The sequence below is a fragment of the Colossoma macropomum genome, unplaced genomic scaffold (assembly GCF_904425465.1).
Source record: "Colossoma macropomum unplaced genomic scaffold, Colossoma_macropomum, whole genome shotgun sequence".
Taxonomy (NCBI): Eukaryota; Metazoa; Chordata; class Actinopteri; order Characiformes; family Serrasalmidae; genus Colossoma; species Colossoma macropomum.
In genome coordinates this window covers 418,675-445,237 of record NW_023494793.1, presented here as the reverse complement: position 1 = coordinate 445,237, position 26,563 = coordinate 418,675, and the positions used below count along the sequence as shown (strand labels likewise).

Sequence of the window (26,563 nt, the reverse complement as noted above, 5' to 3'; positions counted from 1 at the left end):
CATCACACTGATGAAGATGTGATGACAGTAGTAGATAATTCACTCTCATCCTCAGAAGCTCCTTCACTGAGTTTAGACTGAGTTCTCTTTGAGTTCTCTGTCAATCATCAGATTCATCCACTCGGGGAAGGAGGACGAAGCACAACCCAAATCTCCAAATCCTACATAGTGCAGCTTTAAAGGGAGCCTATTATGGTTTTTTCCGTTTTTTCTCTTTCCTTTAGTGTGTTTAATCTTTTTGTGCATGTAAACGTTCTACAGAGTCCCAAAGCTCAGCGTTCCCTCCAGAGGGAGAGACTCTCTCCCACAGAACCCACTGTTCTCCGCTGCCTGAAACGCCTCGTTGGAATTCCAGCCCTTTTCCTTTGTTACAGGATGACATCATCTCATAACACAGTCTTTACTGCCCGCCTCCCCTGAGCTCAGCCCCCTCACACAGAGGGATACAGGGTTAAACCTTCCCGCTCTGAAACATCCTGCTTCAGTCCAGCTTTCGAAGGTGGATCGGTTCTACCAACTTGTTCTACAGTCAGGAGAACCACTGCCGCTGTAAGAACAGCCACAGCGGTGTGGGGGCGGAACTTGTAGTAGGATGCCGCTCTGGCTGTTGACCAGTCACAATAGAGTTTGTGAGCTGACCATTCAGAGCATGCTGGGCTCATCGGGAGGCGGGGCTTAAAGACAGGAGCTCTAACAGAGCGTTTCAAACAGAGGGTGAACAGAGATGAACAGTCTGAGGAAAATAATGTGTTTTTGGAACATTGAAGCTGTAAATCTGTTCTAGACCCCAAAAATACAATTATGAACACTGAAAAAGAGAATATCAGCCCCGCTTTAAGAATGAAATTTGATTTGTTCTCTGTGAGCATTTTATATTTTCTGATTTCTTAGTGAGACAAATAGAATCACATAAGTGTCGATTTTGCTTTTTTTTTATCAAAGTACTCATAATATTTCAGGTTTTTGAGAAAAAGTGGTGTGTTTGGTTCAGTGGTGAATCTTCCTCTTTCTGTGCTCCAACATGCAGAACCTTTTAACTGATAATGCTTTAATAAAAGGAGTTTTAAAGTCAAAGTCTTTCTCTTTCTCTCTCTCTCTCTCTCTCACTCTCTCTCTTTCAGACCTCCCTGTGTTCCCTCACTTCACCACCTGTCGTTCCAGGGAGCAGGAGACGTTCCGCTGTTGGTGGAGCGCCGGGACCTTCTCTAATCTCAGCGAGCCCGGAGCTCTCGCCGTCTTCTTCCAGATGAAAACGTAAGCCCTTCATCATTAAAGCGGTAGTTCAAACAGTCTGACCTGGCGTTAAATGCGTTTATACAGGCGCGTAGTTCAGGATGGAGGAGTGTTTGAGCTGCTGTGTGTGTTTTTTAGCCGAATTGTTAAGTTGTGTTTATTGCAATAATGGAAAAATATGATTTATCACGCAGCCCTAATTTCAAAAGCACAGGGAGGCATGGCCCTCTCTCCCCACCCCCCTCCAAATTTGCACCATTGGCTTTTGCACATGCAGAGTGCAGAATGCATTATAAAATCTGAGTGATTCCTCTGTAATAACTGCTTAATTAAATCCTCTCTGTGATGTTTGGCGATGTTCTGTCCAGCACGCCGCTCTCTGACTGGCAGGAGTGTCCTGAGTACACAGCCACGGTGGAGAACGAGTGCTACTTCAACAAGACCTTCACGCAGATCTGGACGTCCTACTGCGTGCAGCTGCGCGCGACTACGCAGAACATCACCTACGACGAGTACTGCTTCACCGTGGAGAACATCGGTGAGGCCAGCATAGCTTTACTGACCACACATCCCACCTGTACCAGAGAATGTGTAGTGAGGAGAACTGCCTCACTTGTCTGACACTAGGGGGCGCTCCCGAGCAAGTCCAAAATGAATGGGTTCCTTTTGGAGGTTTTGGGCAAAATCACAGTTTGTAAATTCACTTAATTATCCAGTTATAGGACTTTATAACAGTGTATTATGTGCATTCATGACATTCTAACCAATCAGCGCTCAGTAGCAGTAATGCTAACCAATCAGCGCTCAATAGCAGTAATGCTAACCAATCAGCACTCAATAGCAGTAATGCTAACCAATCAGCGCTCAGTAGCAGTAACGCTAACCAATCAGCGCTCAGTAGCAGTAATGCTAACCAATCAGCTCTCAGTAGCAGTAATGCTAACCAATCAGCACTCAGTAGCAGTAATGCTAACCAATCAGCTCTCAGTAGCAGTAATGCTAACCAATCAGCTCTCAGTAGCAAAATGCAAATATTAGCAATAACACTCATTCAGCCCGTTTAATTAAGGACTCTCTCTGGCGCCCTCTAGTGTTTTGCACTCATTTTTTGGTATAATGGGAGAATGGACTCCCCTTAAACTGGCTCTGACCCTGTGACCCCACTGTGTACCTGTGCACCTCTGTCTGCAGTGCACCCTGACCCCCCTGTAGGGCTGAACTGGACGCTGCTGAATGTGAGCCGTTCGGGGCTGAACTTTGACATCCTGGTACGTTGGGCTCCGCCTCCATCTGCAGACGTGCAAACGGGCTGGATGAGCCTGAAATATGAGGTCCAGTACAGGCAAAGGAATGCCTTCCACTGGGACAAGGTACCGCCCACTTAGCAACCACACGGCAACCATGCATCATATTAGGGGGCAAGACATTGGGTTGTTTACAGTCACGTGATTCTGATGACGTGCGAAATCCAGATTTTGGGCAGGAAGTGAAAAGCTGGAGGGACGGGATGGAGGCGAAGACGCACTGCGCTAGTTTAGACCACGTTACGATAGACACTCCAGGACCCCCTGTATTTCACACCATGGTCTAGATCAGAACCTTATACAACTCATGGCCCATAAATCCGACCATAAAAGCTTCTATGGCCCACAGGAAGATTTAAGAACCCAACTGTTTAAAATGCAGACAAATAAAGCACAAAAATGAAGCCCATCAAATTTTGCTTATCTGTACAATCACTCAGCAAAGTAAACACAAATAAATATCTGTAGATTTTCTTTTTGTAGCTGACACAATTAAAAACAGACACATTGTACACTGACTAGCACTGAAAATATCATCAAAACAAGCTGGTCAGTTACGTCGGTCGTGCATTTTACCAGACCAACCAATCAGCTCGACCAGAATATGATGCTTTATTTTTTCAAGTATCTATACAACAAAAATATTTGGCATCTTCTAAATAGTTTGGTTAAATCTAAGACTGCCGACGGCCCCGTAGCAGTGCCATCACGGCCCACAGGCTGAAATCAGTAACGCATAATCAGGACTCAAATGTAACTCATTGATTTGGTTCTGATCACCACCTCCGATCAGACTGACTTCTCTCATATCTTGATGTGGAAGCTGTAGTCGACACTGACTGCTCACACGTTATACTGACGGCACGTCAGGAGCACCGAACTCCGAACTCTATTAGACTCAGAAACCCGCCGAGCGACTGAGCCGTTTGTTCGCGCTAAATTGGTCAACAATTATATTTTCTCAGTTATCAAATACGAACAGGGGGCTCCGAAAGTCTGAGACCACTAGCTTTATTTAGAAAGGAGAATGTTTTCTTTTGTAATCTAATACAAAGTTTTTTTACTTATTAAATTGTCAGCATAAAAACGTAAGTAAAATGAAGTATTTTTTCAAATTTGACATGAATTTTAATTTAGTATGTTTTGCTTTAATGACAGTGTGCACTCGAGCTGGCGCTGAGTTGACTAAACACGAGCTTCGATGGAAGTGATGAGACAAAAAAAATTAATTTTATTTTAGTACAAAGTTTGTACTTTACTTTTTTAATAGTGAATAGAAATTTTTTCATGTTTCTTAACTTTTCTTTGATTCAAATTGTTTCAAAATTCTATAACTTTTTACTTCCCGATTTAAATGAAAAAATTCCCAGATTTTAAAGGTGGCCTCAGGCGTTTGGACCCCACTGAACATGTAGAGCCTGTTTGTTTTTGAGTAATAAACCTTCTGAGATGTTCTCCTCTGTTCTTACTCTGAATGTTCCTTTGTGCTGCTGAACGTCCTACTCTGTCAGTACGGTGCTAAGGATGCAGCCAGGTAGCCTGAACTGAAAGTCTGACTCACATAGCAACGGTCACTAAGGGAGGCGGCAGCTGGCTCGGGTCTACTTTAAACTTTTGTGTTGCTTGGCAACCGTAGCCAACATCTCCAGCACCCAGTATCTGCTGTCTGTGTAGCTGGGCCGAATACGCACTCTGCAGACTGACCTGAAAGGTCAGCAGGGGTCAGCCTCTCACCTGAGCCGAGAACTGAGCCCACCTGAAGGTTCCTCTGCTGAAATCTGCATCCGATCAGCAGATCAGCTGAACCAGTGCACCCTCAGGAACATCACCCAGACGTTCTGCTCCAAACATTAGCTGACAGTTAAAAGGCACCTTAGAGAAGCAGGAGATCACAGATCCTGTGTAAAAGCTGCTGAGTGTGTTTGATGTACGTTGATCATCTCAGTGAAATGTTCTGATCCTCAGACGTTTTTGTTCTGCAGCTGGAACTGGAGAGCGGGACGCAGCAGTCCATCTACGGCCTGCAGACCGATAAAGAGTACGAGGTTCGGGTTCACTGCAAAATGTCCTCCTTCGAGAACTTCGGCGAGTTCAGCGACAGTATATTTGTGCACGTGGCTCCGATACCCAGCAAAGGTCAGTCTGCAGCCCCTCACATCATTCACAGGCCAACACGGCACTTCACACACCCGAGCACGCCGGGACCGATACACCGTATGGTCTCGGCACTGATGCTGGCACTGAGGGTGTTTTCACACTTGTTCTGAATGAAGTCCACCTAAATGATGGATCCACTGCGCTGTTCCATACGTCACCACGTCACTTCTCTATAGAACAAAGTCTGGATTCATTAAACTCCATCAGCAGCTCCTGATTTAACATAATTAACACACATTAACACACATGAAATCACTTCTTATGGCATCAAAGTTGTTTGTATTTATTCAACAAAACTTGTCGTTTGACCAGAGGTGCCCAAACTTTTGCACACAGCTGTAACACTGCAGTAGTGCACTGTGATTATTTTACACCTTCATCTGAAAGGAGGGTAGTTTATGTGTGTGACGTGCAGCGTTTGCTGTGGTCAGTGCGGCTCTTTTGTAGAAGATGGTCAGTGACGTTTCTCTCCTGTCCAGAGTCGATGTTCCCGATGAAGGTGCTGCTGGTTTTCGGGGTGCTGGGTCTGGTGATCCTCCTCATGCTCGTCATCTTCACCCAGCAGCAGAGGTGAGGACCTCACCAGCGTCACTCCACCAAACATCTCACAGTTTCATCATCTTACTAGATCTAGAACTCACACACTATTAGAAAAGACGGTGCTGCAAGTGTTCTTTAGAAAAGACACTGGTTCTGTCTGGAACCATGAACACTCAAAGAACCATGTGCATGATTAAATGGTTCTCTGAATGGTGAAATGGTTCTAGAGATTGATGGAGAATGTAACCACAAAATAATAATAATAATAAAATATGTGTTCTATATAGAACCATACACAACACATTCTCCATCAGTCTGAAGAACCATTTCACCATGCAGAGAACCAGTTAAGCATGCAAATGGTTCTTTGAATGTTCATGGTTCTACACAGAACCACTGTTAGAGTTCATTTGGGAAATTTTGACAAATGTTTCCAATAAAATAATAAAATCTAAAAAAAAGTATAATATCGAGTATCAAAATATGCTGAAAACACATGTAATGTAAGATAAATCAAACGTAATTTTTCAAAAAGGTTTCTATTTCCTTTCAGTCCAAATCAGCGGACCAATAGAAAGTGAAGATCTAAGACCCGCCCCTATTAAAAAGTGCCGAAATTTGTAGCAACACAAACATTTCAGAAGCAAAAATATCTCAGAAATTCAGAAAAAACAATACATTTATATTAGACTGAGAGAAAGTAAAATAGGAATCTTTAAAAAAACATTACGTTTGATTTAACTTTCACTTTTGTGTATTTGCAACATATTTTGGACATTTTTATACTCAGTATTTTGCTTGTGGATTTTAATATTTTATTTTCATTTAATATCTTTTTAAGAGTGCAGATATCATTTTATAATAAGCTGGACGGTGACATTTTTCATAGATATCATTTCGTTTATTGTATAGTTAATATACTGAACATAATGTTCTAAAATGAATATGTTTTCAGGTTGATGGTGATTTTACTGCCTCCTGTTCCAGCTCCTAAAATTAAAGGGATTGATCCAGAGCTCTTAAAGGTAAACACTGCACAGCTGAACTGACTGAATTAGGAACTTCCTGAGTGGGGAGAATGAAAACAGGCTAAACTATGGTGAGCGTGTCCTGCTGCTGTGAGTCGCCCTGTAAAGCCTGAAATAATCATTTAAAAGTCAGAGGCGTTGAGTTTTTCACACCACGTCGTACGTCTTTACGTATTAACGTCACACACAGACTCTAAAAGAAGGTCCGGCTCGATGTTTCGGCCTCAAATGATCTCAAATCAACATCACACTGATGAAGATGTGATGACAGTAGTAGATAATTCACTCACATCCTCAGAAGCTCCTTCACTAAGTTTAGACTCAGTTCTCTCTGATTCTCTTTCAGCCTCGCAAAATTTATATGCTTGTGGGGGTCAAAAGCACAACTGACGATACAGAATGTTCTTCTCGTTGTATGCAATTACACATTCCAACCAGAGAGGGCTCCAAATCCCCACATCCTACATAGTGTTGCTTTAAACCACAACTCTATAGTTATCACTGATTTGCTATTCATTATATTTACACTATATAAATCAAGTTATAATGAACATAAAATAAAACAAAAATATCACTTACAGTGCAAACTGATGCACAAAAGTGTAGTAAAAATAATCAAAGTGCAATTCTAATATTATACGTATATACTACTCTTAGCTAGCCTACAGCAGTTTAGCTCCACCATTCAGCTACAGCAGTTTAGCCCCACCATTCAGCTACAGCAGTTTAGCCCCACCATTCAGCTACAGCAGTTTAGCTCCACCATTCAGTCTACAGCAGTTTAGCTCCACCATTCAGCTACAGCAGTTTAGCTCCACCATTCAGCTACAGCAGTTTAGCCCCACCATTCAGCTACAGCAGTTTAGCTCCACCATTCAGCTACAGCAGTTTAGCTCCACCATTCAGTCTACAGCAGTTTAGCTCCACCATTCAGCTACAGCAGTTTAGCTCCACCATTCAGCTACAGCAGTTTAGCTCCACCATTCAGCTACAGCAGTTTAGCCCCACCATTCAGTCTACAGCAGTTTAGCCCCACCATTCAGTCTACAGCAGTTTAGCCCCACCATTCAGTCTACAGCAGTTTAGCTCCACCATTCAGCTACAGCAGTTTAGCCCCACCATTCAGTCTACAGCAGTTTAGCTCCACCATTCAGCTACAGCAGTTTAGCCCCACCATTCAGTCTACAGCAGTTTAGCTCCACCATTCAGCTACAGCAGTTTAGCGCCACCATTCAGCTACAGCAGTTTAGCCCCACCATTCAGTCTACAGCAGTTTAGCTCCACCATTCAGCTACAGCAGTTTAGCTCCACCATTCAGTCTACAGCAGTTTAGCTCCACCATTCAGCTACAGCAGTTTAGCGCCACCATTCAGCTACAGCAGTTTAGCTCCACCATTCAGCTACAGCAGTTTAGCTCCACCATTCAGCTACAGCAGTTTAGCTCCACCATTCAGTCTACAGCAGTTTAGCTCCACCATTCAGCTACAGCAGTTTAGCGCCACCATTCAGCTACAGCAGTTTAGCTCCACCATTCAGCTACAGCAGTTTAGCTCCACCATTCAGCTACAGCAGTTTAGCTCCACCATTCAGCTACAGCAGTTTAGCCCCACCATTCAGTCTACAGCAGTTTAGCTCCACCATTCAGCTACAGCAGTTTAGCTCCACCATTCAGCTACAGCAGTTTAGCCCCACCATTCAGTCTACAGCAGTTTAGCTCCACCATTCAGCTACAGCAGTTTAGCCCCACCATTCAGTCTACAGCAGTTTAGCTCCACCATTCAGCTACAGCAGTTTAGCTCCACCATTCAGCTACAGCAGTTTAGCTCCACCATTCAGTCTACAGCAGTTTAGCTCCACCATTCAGCTACAGCAGTTTAGCCCCACCATTCAGTCTACAGCAGTTTAGCTCCACCATTCAGCTACAGCAGTTTAGCTCCACCATTCAGCTACAGCAGTTTAGCGCCACCATTCAGCTACAGCAGTTTAGCTCCACCATTCAGCTACAGCAGTTTAGCTCCACCATTCAGCTACAGCAGTTTAGCCCCACCATTCAGTCTACAGCAGTTTAGCTCCACCATTCAGCTACAGCAGTTTAGCTCCACCATTCAGCTACAGCAGTTTAGCCCCACCATTCAGTCTACAGCAGTTTAGCTCCACCATTCAGTCTACAGCAGTTTAGCTCCACCATTCAGCCTACAGCAGTTTAGCTCCACCATTCAGCTACAGCAGTTTAGCCCCAGTATACTGTACACTGCTCCATATACACTGTATTATATAAAGCATTATATGAGCCTAATATTAACAGTTATCTTTATCATTATCTTAAATCAGGCAGTGATTTAAGCTGAGATTAAAACCCTAATCGTTTCTCTGAACACAAGCGTCCACATAACGAGTGTTGCGCTGGGTCACAGCTGTTGACCCTCTGTAGGTGTAGCTCCTGTAATTAAATGTAATCGTCTGTTCGCTCTCTATTCAAATCAGCCTCAGACTCTCCACACGCAGATAAACAGTAAACAGAGCGGAGCGGCAGGCGGAGCGGCAGGCAGAGCGGCAGGCGGACCGGCGCTTTCTGATTAGTGCTTTGTGCTTTAATACGCACAGAGTTAGAATATTGTGTGCCAGACGGAGAGAAACGCTGTACAGCGCTGTGATGATGCGCCTTTCAGACGATCACGCGTACTGTGTTTAATTCAGCTCAGCATTACTGTCTTTAGAACAGAGCAAGACTGAAGCTCTCTCTCTGTTTCTCTGTTTCTCTCTGTTATTATCAAACGTGAAGAGTTTGGCGAATAAAAAATACAAAAATTTCACTGACAAATTTAGAAAATGAGGCGCCAGATTTACCATCACTTTGAGAACGTAGTGTAAATGGTGATAACATGTCATTGTTGATTCATAAACAAGGATTACGAGACATTATCTCATTTATATTTGGTGGTTTTAATTCATAACACAACACAAAAATAACGCATGAACTGCTCTGACGGGAATTTTCCTGCTAAGAAGCCGACGTGAATTAAGTGATACTTCAAGAATTCAATTTACATGTGAAAATTACATTTTACTACTAAATATTAATTTATTACAACTAAAATCTGAATTTGTGCTAGTCGATATTCAATATTTAATTTTATACACATGTAAATCAAATTTCTAACATTAAAAATTTAACATTTACTTGTTGACATTTAAGTTGAAAATTAAATTCTGAGATTGGGCAGAAATAGGATGTAAAAGCTAAAGCGGTTTGCTACAGTAATTAGAATTTCACTGTGCTGATTTATTTCGTAAATATACAAGTAAAACAACAGTGGCTATTATTCTAGTGGACTAGTGCACTGATTAATAAGGTTAAATCAGCTACAGTGTTGGTGTGGGATGCAATTGCATCAGCTGTAAGAGGTGACTCCACCAATTTTTCAAAAATTCTACATTATTAACTGGTTAAGATGTGAACAGACTGGTTCAGAGTGGTTCAGAGAGGTTCAGAGCGGTTCAGAGAGGTTCAGAGTTATTTGGTGTGAAACGCTCCATTCTAGAGAAACTTACTGAGTCAGAACTGTTCACAGTGGTGGTGATAGGAACCAGACGTCCACCTCTAAAAGCTCCCTCACAGAAAGTTCCTACATGAAATGGTTATGAATTCACTGCCTGATGACTGAGACACTGTTTTATGAGTTTTGAGAACCTAAACTCCATTCATGGTGGAGGGATACATGCAGGGCGCTGTGAGGCAAAATAGTCCCCAAAGAAAACTGATTATTTCAGATTTTCCACTATTTTCCATCATCAACATTCCATATAAACTCAGAAGACTCGTGTAGGTTCACTGGTGGTTCTGGATAGTAAATAAAATGTCTATATTTGTGTTGTAGTCATGGCGACCCCTGGTTCCTATCATCACCACTGTAAAGACATCTGACCCATTTCACACCAACCAATCCGAATCACTCAATTTAATTTAGGACTGAATTATTCAGAAATTTTGAAAAATTGGTGGAGTTCCCCTTTAAGGATTTAATATTAGTTGATTAGAAGAACGCCCCTAATACTCACTCTGTACGTGACAGTGACTGTATCTGGTCTTTTATTGACTGTATATATTCATGTTTGTCTGCATTAGAGAGCAACGTCAGCTACATCATGATATCTGTTAAAAACTAATAAAAAATCAATCACAAAAAACAATTTAAATGCAGCAAAGATCTACGTGTGCTTGTTTAGGAGTGGAATTTGCATTTTTATGTTTTATTCATATATTTTGAAAGCCTGCAGTAGCTGCACTGTTCATATTAATCATGTATGTTCATTACAGCGAGCCAAATCGACAGCCGTCAGCCTTTGTTTTACACTTAAAAAACATAGGAAATTTAATTTTAGCACAAAAACGTCCTGAATCTTGTTTTTTTTAATGAACCACTATCTCCCACTCGCTGTGCGTTCAACTGTTGTGACCATGGGAGTGACAGATATTGACAGTCTGATTGGTCGCCACTTATCTTTTTTGCATAAAGCTCATCCAGGAGGAGCGAGCAGAGTGTTCATCAGCAGTGTGATGCGCTCAGTAGTGTGTGTATAAAATGTTTCTGTGTTTCCTCAGGCTTTTTCTTCCTATTCCAGATAGACATGCAAAGAAAAGTATGGAGGATCCAGATTTGCCAAAATGAAAAATAAATAAAATTAAAAATAAATGACTTAGTAAAATAATATTTGAAGTAGAATTGCAAAAATAATGATGATAAATCTAACAAATAAATAAATATACATAACAATTAATATATTAATAATTAAAATCTTATATAAATTAATATGTCTGAATTTATTTATGTCTATTTAGTAATTTCCCCTTCTCACTAATTTTTTTATTTATTTATTTTTTGTTATTTATGTTTCTTTATTAACATTTTTTCATCTGTTTTTCTATTAATTTATTTTATTAATTTATTTCCATAACTATTAATTTCTATATTTATTTCTCTATTTATTTCTGTATTTCCTTGTCCTTATGCTAATAAAGGGGCTGTCAGTCAATGATGTCACAGCGTCTTAATATTCCTATTGGTTGATCGATGACAGATTCTGTAGATCGATTGTATTTGTCTTGCTCTCTCAGCGGTAACTGAGGACCAGACAGTACAGTAACAGCTTCTTACAGCAGCAGACAGTCAGAGATCTGAGAGTCTCGGCTGATCTGGCTGAATGCAGGTCTGCGTTGTTTACTGGTTCATATGGAGGCTGTGGGGACAGTTTGGTCCATTTAGCTGCCTCTGCTGATTCAGAGGTCGAGCCGTAGTGTTCAGAGCTTTGGAGGAGGATAATAATCGTCTTTTTCTGTAGAATTCAGATCAAACTCAGACATTCGGACGCCCGTCTCACACACTGCCTGTGGAGCCATCGAGAGTTATTCATCGGCAGGTCTGTCTGTCGGTGACACTGCAGCTCTTTATGGAGTGAAAGAGCAGTTTAATCAGCTCTTCTCCTCCTGGGCTTGATTGCTAAGCCTGAACGTGAAAAACACGCCCCCTCATTATCATATGAACAAAGAAACACAGAAATAAATACATGAATTAATGAAAAAATAAATAAATAAATGAATTGATGAAAAAAAAAATGAATACATGAATCAAAGAATAAAGCGAACAATTGTTAAAAATATAGATATGGAAAATATATAAATAGCAAATGGCATTAATAAAACAATAAATAATACAGAAATTAATAAATTGAGAAATATATAACAGCAGAAAAAGGAAATATATGTATAATTACAATCACAATAAGCAATATATACTTTATTTAGATTTTTAATTTATTGATTAATTTACTGAGTCGTTTATTTTTTAATTTTATTTATTTTTCATTTTGGCAAATCTGGTCCTCCATAGAAAAGGAGGTTAAGTGTATAAAGCAGTGGGGATCCGTCAGCTAACATACTACTGAGACTATCCGAAATACTGCCAAAAATTCCTCTCCTGTGTTCATTCACCTCATCATTTAGCCCTTAGTAGCCAGTAGCTGACCATCGAAATAACGGTGCGTTCTTTTTTCACAGAAAGGGAAGATGGACCAGCTGAACTCTCTGCTGAGCAGCCAGCACATGTACAACCAGGACACCTACCGCGAGGACCCCTGGGTGGAGTTCATCCAGCTGGACCTGGACGATGCCGGCGGGAAGAGCGACAGTTCGGACACTCAGCGCCTGCTGGGTCTGACCCGGCCTGGCCTGAAGGGCGACGACGACTCAGGCCGCGCCAGCTGCTACGACCCAGACCTCCTGCCAGACCCCGAGGGCCTTCTGGCGGCCCACTGTGAGATGGAAGAACGGCACCCACTGGTCAGTGAGAGTGGCCCGTCCACCCCCAGCCCAGAGGCGGCAGACGCTCCCTTCTTTCCAGTCCAGACGCAGCCTGTAGGCCAAAGCTGGATCAACATGGACTTCTACGCCCAGGTGAGTGATGTCACGCCGGCAGGGGGCGTGGTCCTGTCTCCTGGGCAGCAGAGCGACACGCCTGGCAAGAACCCTGCTGAGAAGAAGAAGAAGGGAGAGGATGCTGGTGACGAGGAGGTGGAGAAGGAGAAGAAGATGCAGCTGCAGCTCCTGGTGGTGGGTTCGGACGGAGGATATTCTCCAGAGGTCGTCGCCAGGCAGGTTGAGTCTAGCGCCCCCTACAGTCCTGCTCCAGAAAACGCCTACCATGCCCTTCCTCCCGAGCCTGGCGAGGAACCTCAGACCTGGAGTGGTGGGTACTTGGCGGCTGATGGAGAAGCCCAGACGCCGTACTTCCTACCTGAAGCTCCGCCAGCCTCCATACTGCCCCCTGTCTCAGACTATACGGTAGTGCAGGAGGTGGACGGACAGCACAGCCTTCTGCTAAACCCCTCGGCTCCACAATCACCAGCATGCCCACCGAACCCCACCAAACACCTGCCCAGCATGCCAGCCGTGCCCATGGGGTACCTCACCCCGGAGCTGTTGGAGAACCTCAGCCCGTGAACCTCAGGGCGTTCGCACAGAAGCTAAAGGGCGATTGCCTAAATGGTTTTTCGCCATTGACACACGGCCTTTTCATCCGCCATCTGCTGGAACCCAAAGTAGCGCGATGGAGAGACGCAGAACAGTCGGATTATTCCACCCAGGAATGTGTGTTTGTGTTGGCTTGTTCTGATGTGCTAGTCTAATGGGAAACGCTGTAAATGTGTCTATTTCTGGCTGGTATTCATGCTGTTTGCCGGCACACGTAAGCGGAAATATCCCTCAGAAACACTTTGTGCCTGCGCTTATGCTACGGAAAACACTAGCTAGCCTAATGAACCATGTATTCATCTTGTGTTTTAGTGAGTTTGGGTTTGGTTAGATGTCACAGCGCAGTATGGGATGTTTTTTCAAGCAGGGAATAAGTCTAAGAATGGCCTTTCACCTGTCTAGGTTTGGGCTTAATCTGAGAAAGGTACAGTTTAAGCCACGCACGGGTTCCAAACGACCCACTTTTGCATTAGAATTTAGGGCCTCAGCGGTCCCGATAAGCTGGAGTGAAATATTAGAGATGGCACGATACCGATACTGATACTGAAACCGACACTGATACCAATACTGAGACAATACTATTTTCTTTAAAAATTAATAAGCTTTATTTACGTCTGTAATGTGAAGTTTTTGCACATAGCTGAAATAGTAAAGACTCTCAGGCTTTACTTCATACTTAGCATTATGTTCGTTTACGTTACTTCTACTAATCCTACTTTACGGTACGTGACTTCTACTAATGCTACTGAGCATTATGTTTGTTTATGTTATTTTCACTGATCCCACTTTCATCCAATATTTTATCCACTTTTCATACCAATCCTGCTTTACTTCACTTTGCTAATTTCTACATTACTTTTACTAATCTTACTTTACGTCAAGTTACTTATACTAATCCTACTTCACGTTAATTTCCGTTACCTTTACTAATCCTACTTTACTTTGCTTAAGTTGCGTTATTCCTCAAATCCTACTTTGCTTTGTGTTATTTCTACTAATCCTCATTAACTTCTTTTTACGTAACATTATTTCTTCCAATCCTACTTTGCTTCACTTTACGGTACATTATTTCTTCCCTCTTTACTTCACGCTCCTTTACGTTGTTATTTCTACCAATCACACTTCAGCTGACGCTACGTTATTAATTCTACTCCCCTCTTTATATTGCTTTACGTAATGTTATTTATAGTGTTCTTGCTTTGCGTTATTTCTGCTAATTACCATATTACCACTTTGCTTTACTTTACTTTTTTTCTACTAATCTTATTTCACTTAAGTTTACGGTACGTTATTTCTACTAATCAGATTTGAGTTCAAGTTACATTATTTATACTAATCCTACTTCACTGTGAGGTACGTCCTACTTGGCTTCACTTTACGGTACGTCATTTGTACTAATCATACTTCAGTTTACATTATATTATTTTTAGTAATCCTACTTTTCTTTCAGTTACACTATTTCGCCTAATCCTACTTCAGTTTACGCTACGTTATTTCTACTAATATTTCAGTTTCAGTTTTTGCTTTGAGTTACACTATTTCAGCAAATCCTGCTTTACTTCGCTTTATGTTGCCGTTTCTGTTAATCCTACTACATTATTACGTTGCTAATTGTACTAATCCTGCTATGTTTACGTTATTTGTAGTATTCCTGCTTTAATGTACTTTACATCATATTATCTCTGCTAACTAACTGTACTTCACTTCACGTTACAGTATTACTTCTAATCCCACTTTGCTTTTACTTTATTTCTGCTAATCCCACTTTACTTCGGTTTACGTTATTATTTCAGAATTTCGGAATTTGTTTTTTTTCCCTCCGGTATCCAGTATGTGGTATCGAATCGTTGCCATCTCTGTGAAATATGAATCTCTACACTTTCACTGTGAAGGAAAACACTATTGCTTCGAATCAGAGTTGCTGGGAACATCCAGTTCCAGCCAAACGGACAGGATTCGGCCCATCCGGAGATCCAGATGAGTCATCTCCGTAACACGGCGATATTTCTCTCTGACTCCGGCCTCGATCCTGTCAGAGAGTCCGATTTATTGGAGCGATTCTTTTTTACAGCATAGCAGCCACGCGGCACATTTTCAATTTCCCTGCATCAGCCAGATTGTGTGTGTGGGTTGTTGGGGATGGGGGGGCAGCGGGTCGATGCTGGAGCTGTTTGCTAATTGAAAAGGACAGAAACTGATTTTATACAGAAGCCAAAAAACCATTGCGGCTCAGGGGCGGTCAGGAACGTTTGCTTAACCGAGTGATGTTTGGGGAAATTTATATATATACATATGTGCATGTTCATGCATTTATAGCCATGGGTTCTAGATATCTAAGCCTTTATACTAAAGCCTCTTGTCTTAATGAACTGTGCTTAAGCCTTGCCTTGTTTGAGTCACTACACACAGAAGAAAACGTGGACTGAAAGGATTTTGTCTTACAGCTCTCACAACCTTTCTACACATGTAGCAGTTTTATAACGATGAAGTAACGGTCATCGTTGCGGTGATGACGGTTCAGAGCTGGACGCTCGCTCCCGATCATATGCACAGTGTTTAATGTTGTTAATGTTGTTGAATGTTGTTTAATGTTGTTGGCACAGCCATGTTCACCAATCAGCTGCTTTTTTACAGGGAAAATCAAACAAATCATGCATTATTTTTTTAATCAGAGCAGGAATAATAACTGGAAACCAGGAGTGCTTTAATCTTCTCCGTTTAAAACACACTTCAAAAAGTACAGGTGCCTTTCAAATGGTTCACTATAGAGATGTCTTTACAGCGGTGGTGATGGGAGCCAGGGGTCGCCATGACTACAACACAAATATAGTCATTTTATTTACTATCCAGAACCACCAGTGAACCTACACGAGTCTCCTGAGTTTATATGTATATATTTATAGATATTTTTACTTGTTTTAAGTAATTTTATCAAGTAAATTTTCTCACTAAAACAAGCAAAATTAGTCTCCAGTGTAGTTAAATCGAGTTAAAAATGTCTCAAAATAAGTTAAATGATCTCATAATAAGCTAAACAATCTCATCATTAGAGATTTTACACATATTGACTAGATTTGTGATACTTTTGCTTAGATATCTGCATGTTTTAAAACCAAAATCTTTTCAAATCTGTCATAAAACAGTGTCTCAGTCATCAGGCAGTGAATTCATAGCCATTTCATGTAGTAACTTTCTGTGAGGGAGCTTTTAGAGGTGGATGTCTGGTTCCTATCACCACCACTGTGAACAGCTCTGACTCTAGAACGGAGCGTTTCACACCAAACCACTCTGAACCGCTCTGTTTATTTAATTATGCAGAAATCTTTAACAAAAATCATTTAAAGAACCTCCACATAGTGAAAGGTTCCACAAAGCCAAGAACCTTTGAGGTACCTTTGTATTTTAGAGTGGAGTTAATAGAACAGGTCCGTCTGTTTTAACACCCACAGTCGGCGCCGTGCGAACGTGAGACCAGAGAAACGCTCGATTTTGACGGCTGATGTAAACGTATGTACAGAGACAGTGTTTTCACTGGGAAGTGTTTGTGTGCTTTGTGACTGTTCCTCGATGTTCTGATGTTCCGAGTTTGGGCAGGAGGTCAGGAGGACGATGGGAAACGTGCTGGACCAAACGGTCACAGCTTTGGTTCTGATGCTTGAATATTGGGTCCTGTGTTGTGTTGAATGTCTGTACTAGCTGTGAGTGTTTACAGCAGCGCATAAATCAAGTGTACTTAAAATACGTCATTTTTGCTTTGCACTGAAATACGTAATGCACTAAATTTAATGAGTCAAACGTGGACATTGTCTGATAGAGACAGTCAACCTTAAAGAGCCCTACAGTTTTCTTATATTTTATTTTCATCGCTTTCAGACATTTCTGTGCTTTTAAGTATCAAAAACAGTCATATTTCATTTCTACATGACCATTTTACAACCTCTTTTTATCCCTTACAAATGAACAGGCTGTGCCTTTAAGATTGATATATGTAAATGAGCTCTGTTTTGATTGAATGCCTCATTCAAAAAGCAGTTCAGGCCTTCTATATAACTTCAGCTTGAAACGGTGGGGCCAAACCACAATCCATTCAGCCTACAGCAGTGTAGCCCCACCCATTCAGCCTATAGCAGTTTAGCCCCGCCCATTCAGTCTACAGCAGTTTAGCCCCACCCATTCAGCCTACAGCAGTGTAGCCCCACCCATTCAGCCTACAGCAGTGTAGCCCCACCCATTCAGCTACAGCAATTTAGCCCCACCCATTCAGCCTACAGCAATTTAGCCCCACCCATTCAGCCTACAGCAGTTTAGCCCCACCCATTCAGTCTACAGCAGTTTAGCCCCACCCATTCAGCCTACAGCAGTTTAGCCCCACCCATTCAGCCTACAGCAGTTTAGCCCCTCCCATTCAGCCTACAGCAGTTTAGCCCCACCCATTCAGCCTACAACAGTTTAGCCCCACCTATTTAGCCTACAGTTTTGACTGCCTTGTAAATGAGAGACACTACAGGGCATCCAGTCAGAACAGAGCTCATTTACGTATATCAGTCTGAAAGACACAGCCAGTTTAATTCTCAGGGATAAAGACAGGCTGCAAAATGATTATGTAGGACATTCAAAACCGGAGGATATGAGCCTTTAGCTAAACCGAAACTCGACTCAGGCTGAGTAAAGTGACTCATCATTTCCACGTTTCTGACAGGCATCATAACTGATCTGATCTGTTATATTCATGTTCAACTGACGTAAACATATGAGTGGAGTAAATTCAGTGCATTCACCTGTTTCAGTGCGTAAGTTCAGAGTTATTAAGGACACTATTACAGGGCAAATGAGCCGCAGAGAAAATGACATGACAGGTTATGACAAATGTACAGATTAGAGACAAAATCAATCTATATTTTATGGTGCAATTTCATTAAAAGTTAGTGCTTTTCTTTTTTGTATGGATGATCTAGTTAATTAGAGCTACTTTATTGAACAGATGTATAGTTAATTATGACTTTATCTGGTTGTAAACCACTTTGCCTTTTCACCGTAATGCTGGTTTCAGTATAGTTCACCATATTTTGGCCCATGTGACACATGGTTTATGAAAAATAAGCTATATTTGAGTTTTTAGTCGAAGCAAACTGACATAAACATTCATTTTTTTCAGTATTATTACGTCTTTCATTTGCATAATTACAATCGACACTAAAGCTAGATGGGAAAAGCTATAGTAGGTGTATATATGATAGATGATGAAGTATTAAGCACAGTATAAACAGTCCTAATCTCACGCTGAGCGCCGCGTCCTCCTCGTCTTGCCTTACGGAGGAAGCGCCGGCGCGGTTTTCTATCCTAACAGAAACGTCTTAAAGTACCAGGAGAAGCATTTTTAGCTTACACTGAATGTTCTACCGGTATTAAGCTCAGATTGTGCTGCTGCTCCTTTTCTCTCAGTCTTTTCCTCTTTTTCTCTGTCGATGTCTTCGGTTTTTAGCTGTACATGCTGCATGTGTAAAGCTACAGTTAAAAATATTTACGTTTTTAATTCTAAAAGCTAAATAGGTAATGCTGCGATTAAAATATGTACGTTTTTAATTGGTATGCTAAATAGCTACATGTTATCATCTAAAAACGTTTTCTTTTTAATTGTTTATGCTAAATAGTTCAATGTTATGGCTAATGGTTTTAGCTGGTAATGCTAAATTGCTAAACACTGCAGTTTTCAAATGCTAAATTGTAAATGCTACACTTGTAAATGTCCTTTTCTAATTGCCAATGCTAAACAGTGAAATACAAATACAGACAGTTCATTTTTATCTCACTTTTAAATGCTAAACTGATCAATGCCACGCTTAAACATGCCCATTTTTAACGCTACAGTTAAATATCTTTGAATTTTTCATTGCTAATGCTAAATAGCTAAGTGCTATAGATGAAAACATTTCAGTTTTAGCTGGTAACACTAAATACATAAACGCTGCAGTTAAAAATATTAGCATTTTTAACTGTGAATGCTAATAAGTTAGCCTGTATGTACAGGAAACCGGCTCTTTAACGTGCGTTTCGGGTGTTTACTCTGGAACATGTGATGCAAATTTATTCAGACAGTTGCCTTTTATTGTCTCTGTGGGTTCGTATAGTAAATCGGTGCCTGTAGGAGCCCATTCACACCTAAGGACTGTTGGTTTTACCAGAGGAGCTAAACGCTGAAGGTTAAATTCAGCCGTACCTCAGCAGGGTCTTATGTAATTGTCAGTATCAGACGAGCTCTTCTGTCTTGAGCTGAATGAAAGCAGCTCTGAGAGGAGTGTTCTTCTTCACTGCATGTCCCTCATGTTACTGAGTTGTTGTTACAGTTCACTGTGAAGAGAAATGACTCAGAATGTGGAGCTCAGAATAAACAGATGCTAGTCAGCCTGCTGGTGTGTCTTTGTGTGTCTCTGCTCTGCTTTCCAACTATCGCTTCATCCGGAGTGCAGGACGGGCCAGAACCGAGGCCCAGAAATAGCAGAACCGAGGCCCAGAAATAGCAGAACCGAGGCCCAGAAATAACAGAACCAGGCGCAGATCAGGTTTTGTTTTTGCAGGAGAAATGAAGTTCTCCCGTTCTGCACTCGGCTTCAAACGCAGAGAAAACGCTCTGTGCATGTTTTCGGTTTACAATCAAATCCCAAAGATATTAAAGCGCTAGTTTGGCACAATAGTTACCCACACATCTCAGCCCAACACCCCATACAACTTAATGTTGGCTTCTTTAGCTGTAGCGCTGGAGCTACAAGGCTAATGTAGCTAACAAGGCCGTTTCAGTGGAAACAGAATCAGGTAAACGGCGCATAAACATTACTCACTGTAAGTGGGTTTGAGTTTGTAATCAAATCCTAAAGATATTAAAGCGCTAGTTTGGCACAAAACTTACACACATCCTCCACCCCAACACCCCAAACCACTTAATGTTGGCTTCTTTAGCTATAGCGCTATAGCTACAAGGCTAATGTAGCCTTTTCAGCAGAAATAAAGGTAGAAACTCCATAAAAATGAGTCACTGTAATTGGGTTTGAGTTTGTAATCAAATCCTAAAGATATTAAAGTGATAGTTTGCATTTGAATAGCTTTAGGATTAACACTTAATGATGACCTCTAACTGTAACCACTTCTTTAGCTGTAGCGCTGGAGCTACAAGGCTAATGTAGCCTTTTCAGTGGAAATAGAAGTAGGAACTTCATAAACATTACTCACTGTAAGTGATTTCTTGATGAGAAATCTGTACAGCGTTGAGAGCGAACTTATAAAGTAAGTGACGTCTATTATGTATTGTTAAATATGTGTTACACGTTTATGTTTGCATACGAAACCTCGTATCTCCAAAAAGGGAACTTTACAGGACAGGGGAAAACATTCTTAACTTTTAATGAACTAAATGGAGAATTTTTTTAAGTAATTCTGGACCATGTCTGTTGGTCTGTTCTTCATGAAATTTTGACACAACATAAAGGGCAACTGCCTTTTTTCAAATGAAGTCAAAAATGAAAAACAACAAAAACAGAGTTAGAGCAGAGATAGAGTTTTTGTCCCAAAAGCAATGATATGTATATAGTCCATCTCAAATAAACTGGCATATCTGTCACATATATGTCCATTTGGGATAAATCTAAGTTGGATATATACACTAATATGTGTCACATATTTTAAATCTATTTATTGCCATATATCAGGTTATGGAAACACTCAGCAATGTGTGTCCCGGCTGAATAAAGGATATAAATGCTTTGCGGAGGAATTCCTTCACAGCTAACACCATAACGCCAGCTAACGTCTACAGAGTGATAAAACGGTGGATATGTGAAAAGAACTGTAACCAAAACGCTCCCTATGTGCTGATTAACCAGAGCAGCGTCTGAACAGCTGAGTAAACCGACCTTTCTGATCTGTTTTCTTTGATTCTGGTCTGATCTGTGATCTGGTAGTCATGTAGATCTAGTCTCCTCCACAAATGTGTTTAGAGAGACAATAAGCTGCAGATCAGCCCGACTGACCAACCCTGCCAAAATGGCGGGGAATCCAAAACACTGCGTTATGACTACAGCTGTCACCATCATGACATTTTAGCTGGTGATTATCATATAAATAATCGTGATTAACAAGTTAACTGTCTTTTTTGTTCATTCCATTCATCTATTAACCCTTTAAATGGGCAGGTCCCACTGGTGGGCCCACACTTTTATTACCCACTTCTATAATCTAAGAATAGCTCAGCCAGTTTGCATTGAAGTCCCTGTAATTACAGAATAATAAGCCTTAGTGTGTAATAAGCCTGAGATTTTAGGGCAAATTAGCTTAGTAGCTATCTTGCTTTCTGTGTTTACTGTGCAGCTAACACTGTACTGTAGAATTGGTAGACCACACTGTTGTGCGCACACACACACACTCTTACACCAGTATTTCAGTTACACCGAATCACTTTTAGAGTCAGGCAACGATTATATTTTTTCCTGAGGGTGAAAATATAAGCAAGAAGACTAATTCTGCTACCAAACATGCTAAAAACATTAGAATTAGCTACATAGCTAACAAATAGATGAATACTTCTCAGCGCTGCACTCTGAACATGTTACAGCACCAGGTTAAAAGTTAGACGTTTTTCGTTTTCATAATCCTCAGTTCACATTTTGTTTGTTGCGGCTTCATTTTATGTGAAAATGTGAAAATTATTGTGAAATCTAATGAGGAAATGAAAACTGTGACCTTCTCAAATAACTAAAATCATCACTAATAACTGCGATTAGGCGATTATGTAATAATTGTGACAGGCCTAGTTATGACATCACATTCCCAAGCCAATCAGCATCATTTGCTGACATCACACAAGCCTAAGTGTGATAAATCGTCTGTATATCAAAAAATAAAGGTGACAAAATATCAGAAATGCTGCAAAAATCAAGCTACTGTATTAAACACATGTACAGCAGTTAGCACCATGCCAAAAGGGGGACGGAACGGAGCTGGATCTCCCTGAAGTGGCTCCTTTTTTCACAGAAATAACCCAAAGGCTGTTCATTTTCAGTGATTATTAGCAACACTAGCATTAGCATTTTCCTAATGCTAACAGGAAGGCTAGCGTTGTGCATAATGAATGAAAACATGCTGCACTCCGACTAGCCTTATGAAAATGGCCGCGCTAACTTGCTGGCTGCTGCCTTCCGCTCACTGTTAGCAACATTAGCAACACTAGCATTAGCATTTTCCTAATGCTAACAGGAAAGCCAGTGCTGTACATAATGAATGAAAACACGCTGCACTCCGACTAGCCTTACGAAAATGACCGCGCTAACTTGCTGGCTGCTGCCTTCTGTTTATTATTAGCAACATTAGCATTAGCATTTTCCTAATGCTAACAGGAAGGCCAGCGTTGTGCATAATGAATGAAAACGCGCTGCACTCCGACTAGCCTTACGAAAATGACCGCGCTAACTTGCTGGCTGCTGCCTTCCGCTCACTGTTAGCAACATTAGCGCTGAGCTATTCCTCTACTGCGGATTAGAAACCAGTCCCGCGTGCCGTTTCCCTTTGAGAGCGTGTTCCCAACACAACAGGAAGTGCCTGGTGTTCTGCAGGCGGGCTGTAATGACTGCACGTTGTGGCCCGCAGCAGAAGAGCTCCGTTAATTTAGCGGCCGCGCTCCGTGGGAGTTTAGCTCAGCTCCATTATTCGGAGCCATGCCGAGGAGAGGAGTAGGTGCATTACGGAGTTCAGGTCAACGCAGCTGAAGCGCTAATGGGCGGCGAGCTGAGGGGAGCTATAGGGATCATCCCGCGCTCCGCTAAGTGGTTCTGCAGGCGGCTGGAAGCAGCTGACGACGAAAGCAGATCAGCTAATTAGCCGGCGCGGGCGTACTTAGCAACACGGCGTGGAGCTGATTGAATCTGAGGAAGCCTCTCACGCACTCCACTTCTCAGGACATTGCAGGTAATTGCCCATAAGCCTCGGCTCCTCTGTATTGGATCTTCAGGCCAATTACGCATATCAAGCCGCCCACTCCGGCCTTTTTATTGCCTCTGTGTGCTCGTTGACCTTTTCCTCTGTCCAAATGTGCCGTGCTGGACGGTGTTTGCTCAGGTTCCGCACGGCCGGCGACAGACAGAGGGGAGACAGAGCGGAGCTGGATTTGTGAAATCCACAGTATTTAAACAAGATTAGGAGTTAAAATATATGTATTGGGGTGGACAAAATAATAGAAACAGTAAAAAAAAAAAGATTTTTAACTTTTATGTAACTAAATCACAACCACGAAGGCAGGTAACAGGTGAGTCTTATCTGACTGATGTGTTCATCAGCACTGTGTGGCCTCAGAACGTCATAATACAGGTGGTTGTTGAACAGAATGGCTCCAAAAGAGGCATAATGGTCAGGCCACAAATTCAGCACCATAAAAAACCCAAATATCCCTAAAGAACTGAGGAAAATGGACCCAAAAATGATGACACCAAATGCCAAACATGGATAAACTACACTGGCAAAGTTAAAGGGCCTGTATCAGAGTTAAGGAGTCCATATCATAATTAAGGGGTTTATATCATAATTAAGGGGTTTATATCATAATTAAAGGGTTTATATCATAATTAAGGGGTTTATGTCATAATTAAGGGGTTTATATCATAATTAAAGGGCCTGTAAAGTTAAAGGGTCCATATTAGGATTAATTAATGGGTTCATATCAGAATTGAAAGGTCTGTATCAGAATTGAAGGGTGTTGATCAGAGTTAAAGGGTTCAGACAGATAGATAGAAAGACAGACAGACAGACAGGCAGATAGACAGACAGGTAGACAGACAGATACATAGATACTTCATTAACACCAAAAGAACTTATAGAGTTACAGCAGCAACAAAAGGAACTATGAATCACAGAGATTTATAAATTTATATATCTATATAAATATATATATAAATATATATATATATATATATATATATCTATATATATATATATATATATACACACACATACATACATACATACATATATATATACAGATGTATATATATATGTATGTATACATATGTATATACAGATATAAGCGCTGCTGTACAGGTGAGTCATGTCTGGTTAAATGCCAGGTAGCTCAGTGTGTCTCTATTAGAGCAATAAATATCAATACTTCAATATGGGAATTTTTAGGTGTAATTAGACAAATGATAGTGTTTTAAAGAGGCAAAATAGAGGCCTTACTGCTTTACATTCAGCTCAAAAACTGCAAAATAATACGTCAAAACCATTTATGTCCAAATTATATATGTCAAAATGATTTATGTCCAGGAGAATCGACTCAAAAACATGACCGAATGCAAAACACTGGTAAACTCCACAGCAGAGGAACAGAGTCTGCTGTAACACAGACACAGCTGTATCTCAGACCCGCGCTCTGAACATCTACATCCACACAGGTTCACGTGAGGAGAAGTGCGGAAGCCCATTCCTGCCAAACAGAGGAGGAACAAAACATGTTTCTATCAGCAGTACGTAAAAAATTCACTTAGTATCCCGAAATGATGACTTACCATGTCAAAATAATGACCTACTAAAATTTCAAGAAAGTGAGTAATTATTTCAGGAAACTACGTTTTGAGAATATTAATCTTTATTTCAACATAGTCATTATTTTGAGACACTAAAACAATATTTTTAAAAATTATTATATAGATCATTTTCACGTAGTAAATCATTGTTTTGGGATACTAAGTCAAAATCCTGAGAAAATAAGTCATTATTTTGAGATAAGACAAAAATTTGAGAAAATTAATAATTATCAAAGATTCCAAGTCAATACTTTGAGAATACAAGTCTTTATTTTAACATACTCGTTATTTGGAGATATAAAGTAAAAAGTTGCCATTATTTTGACATAGTAAATCATTTCAGGATAGTTACACAATATTGTGAGAAAATAAGTCGTTATTATTTATAAGTGTATTATCTATTTCAAGACACTGCAACAATATTTTGAGAAAAAAGTCTTTATTTCAAGACATTAAGACTAAAAGTAGAGAATAAAGTTTTATTCTTACATGGTCATTAATTTGATGAATTATTTTAGGTTGTTTTGCCACAGCGTGTCATTATTTCAAAGTACTAATCAAATGTTTTGAGAAAACGAGTGTTTGTTCTGAGGTTGTACAGAGGGAGAGAGCGCAGGTGATGTTTCTCCTCTACCTGGCAGGAATGGGCTTCTATGGAAAACAGTAATACAATGTTTTATCAGCTGTTAAAGATGGTGGTGGATTTATGAGGGAGCTGGCGGCCCATCTCGGCTCCGCGGGATTATATAACACCAGGCCGAGTTTCATCTTCTCCCATGTTCTGATATGATAACGTCTCCATACACGGCTCTGCAGACTCACAAGTAGCTTCATAAACACGGATGGAGGCGAACCGCCCCCCCCCCCATCCACCAGACGTAAACATCTCTGAGCTGCTCTGCGATGAAAAGTGAACTTCTTCAGGTTTTTCTTGATGAAACCTCCAACATCTCAGTGTTTGGGACAGTTTGGGACTCCACAGGCTCCTTATGAGCCAGGTGATGTTTGTGTTTCTGTTATTTTGTCCACTCCCTGGTGTTTTATTGACTGCTGGAGTTAAAGTGAACATTATGTTTGTGATCCAGACTGTCCGGCCTGCAGACCACAGGGAGAGAATAAGGCTTTAAACAGGCCAGCAAGTTCAAATATTAGGTATAAAACGCTTCTCATGCTCCTCCATGAAGGACCTGAGAGAAGAAACTGGACCGCAACTTAATGACCAGCAGATCTGACCACCCAGTAAACACTACAAACAGGCAGATCTCTCTCCCTGCCTCCACTTCCGGTGGGGCTCATGCAGGGGCTGCTTGCAGCGCGCGGAAAAGGGGGCTGAGGGCGCCACCTGGCGGTGACAGACTGACAGACTGCAGTGCAGGCATGAGGCCTAAGGCCAAAACTCAAACCAGCAGCAGCTGCAGGGGAACTGGACAGGGAACTTTGAGTCATCAGAAGGAAAATTAAAAGCTCTCGTAAGACCAAAAGGAAAAAAGTGGGTCAAAACAACATAAATGTAATGGAAAAATTACATAACTACTAAATATAATATCTAATTTTTCAGTATTGAGGCACAGCAAGTTACATACAGTGAAAAACAATAAAAATAAAAAAATAAAGTATCTAGGAGTTACAAAGTGCAATAGTTTAAAGGGGAATTCCACAAAATTTCTCTTTAATTAAGTGGTTAAGATGTAAACAGAGTCATTCAGAGAGGTT

General features: G+C 41.1%; 1 protein-coding gene across 1 annotated transcript in view; it reads left to right on the top strand.

Annotated features, from left to right (window-relative positions):
* Positions 1-17,506, top strand: part of ghra (growth hormone receptor a) — a 79,858-nt gene extending 62,352 nt beyond the window's left edge. Inside the window, exons 3-9 of the mRNA XM_036578140.1 lie at positions 1,122-1,254; positions 1,602-1,771; positions 2,425-2,603; positions 4,520-4,673; positions 5,174-5,264; positions 6,190-6,259; positions 12,318-17,506. Of these exons, the coding sequence (XP_036434033.1) occupies positions 1,122-1,254; positions 1,602-1,771; positions 2,425-2,603; positions 4,520-4,673; positions 5,174-5,264; positions 6,190-6,259; positions 12,318-13,259 (1,739 nt within the window). The 3' untranslated portion in view covers positions 13,260-17,506. The remainder of the gene's footprint in view (positions 1-1,121; positions 1,255-1,601; positions 1,772-2,424; positions 2,604-4,519; positions 4,674-5,173; positions 5,265-6,189; positions 6,260-12,317) is intronic.
* The last annotated feature ends 9,057 nt before the right edge of the window (positions 17,507-26,563 follow it).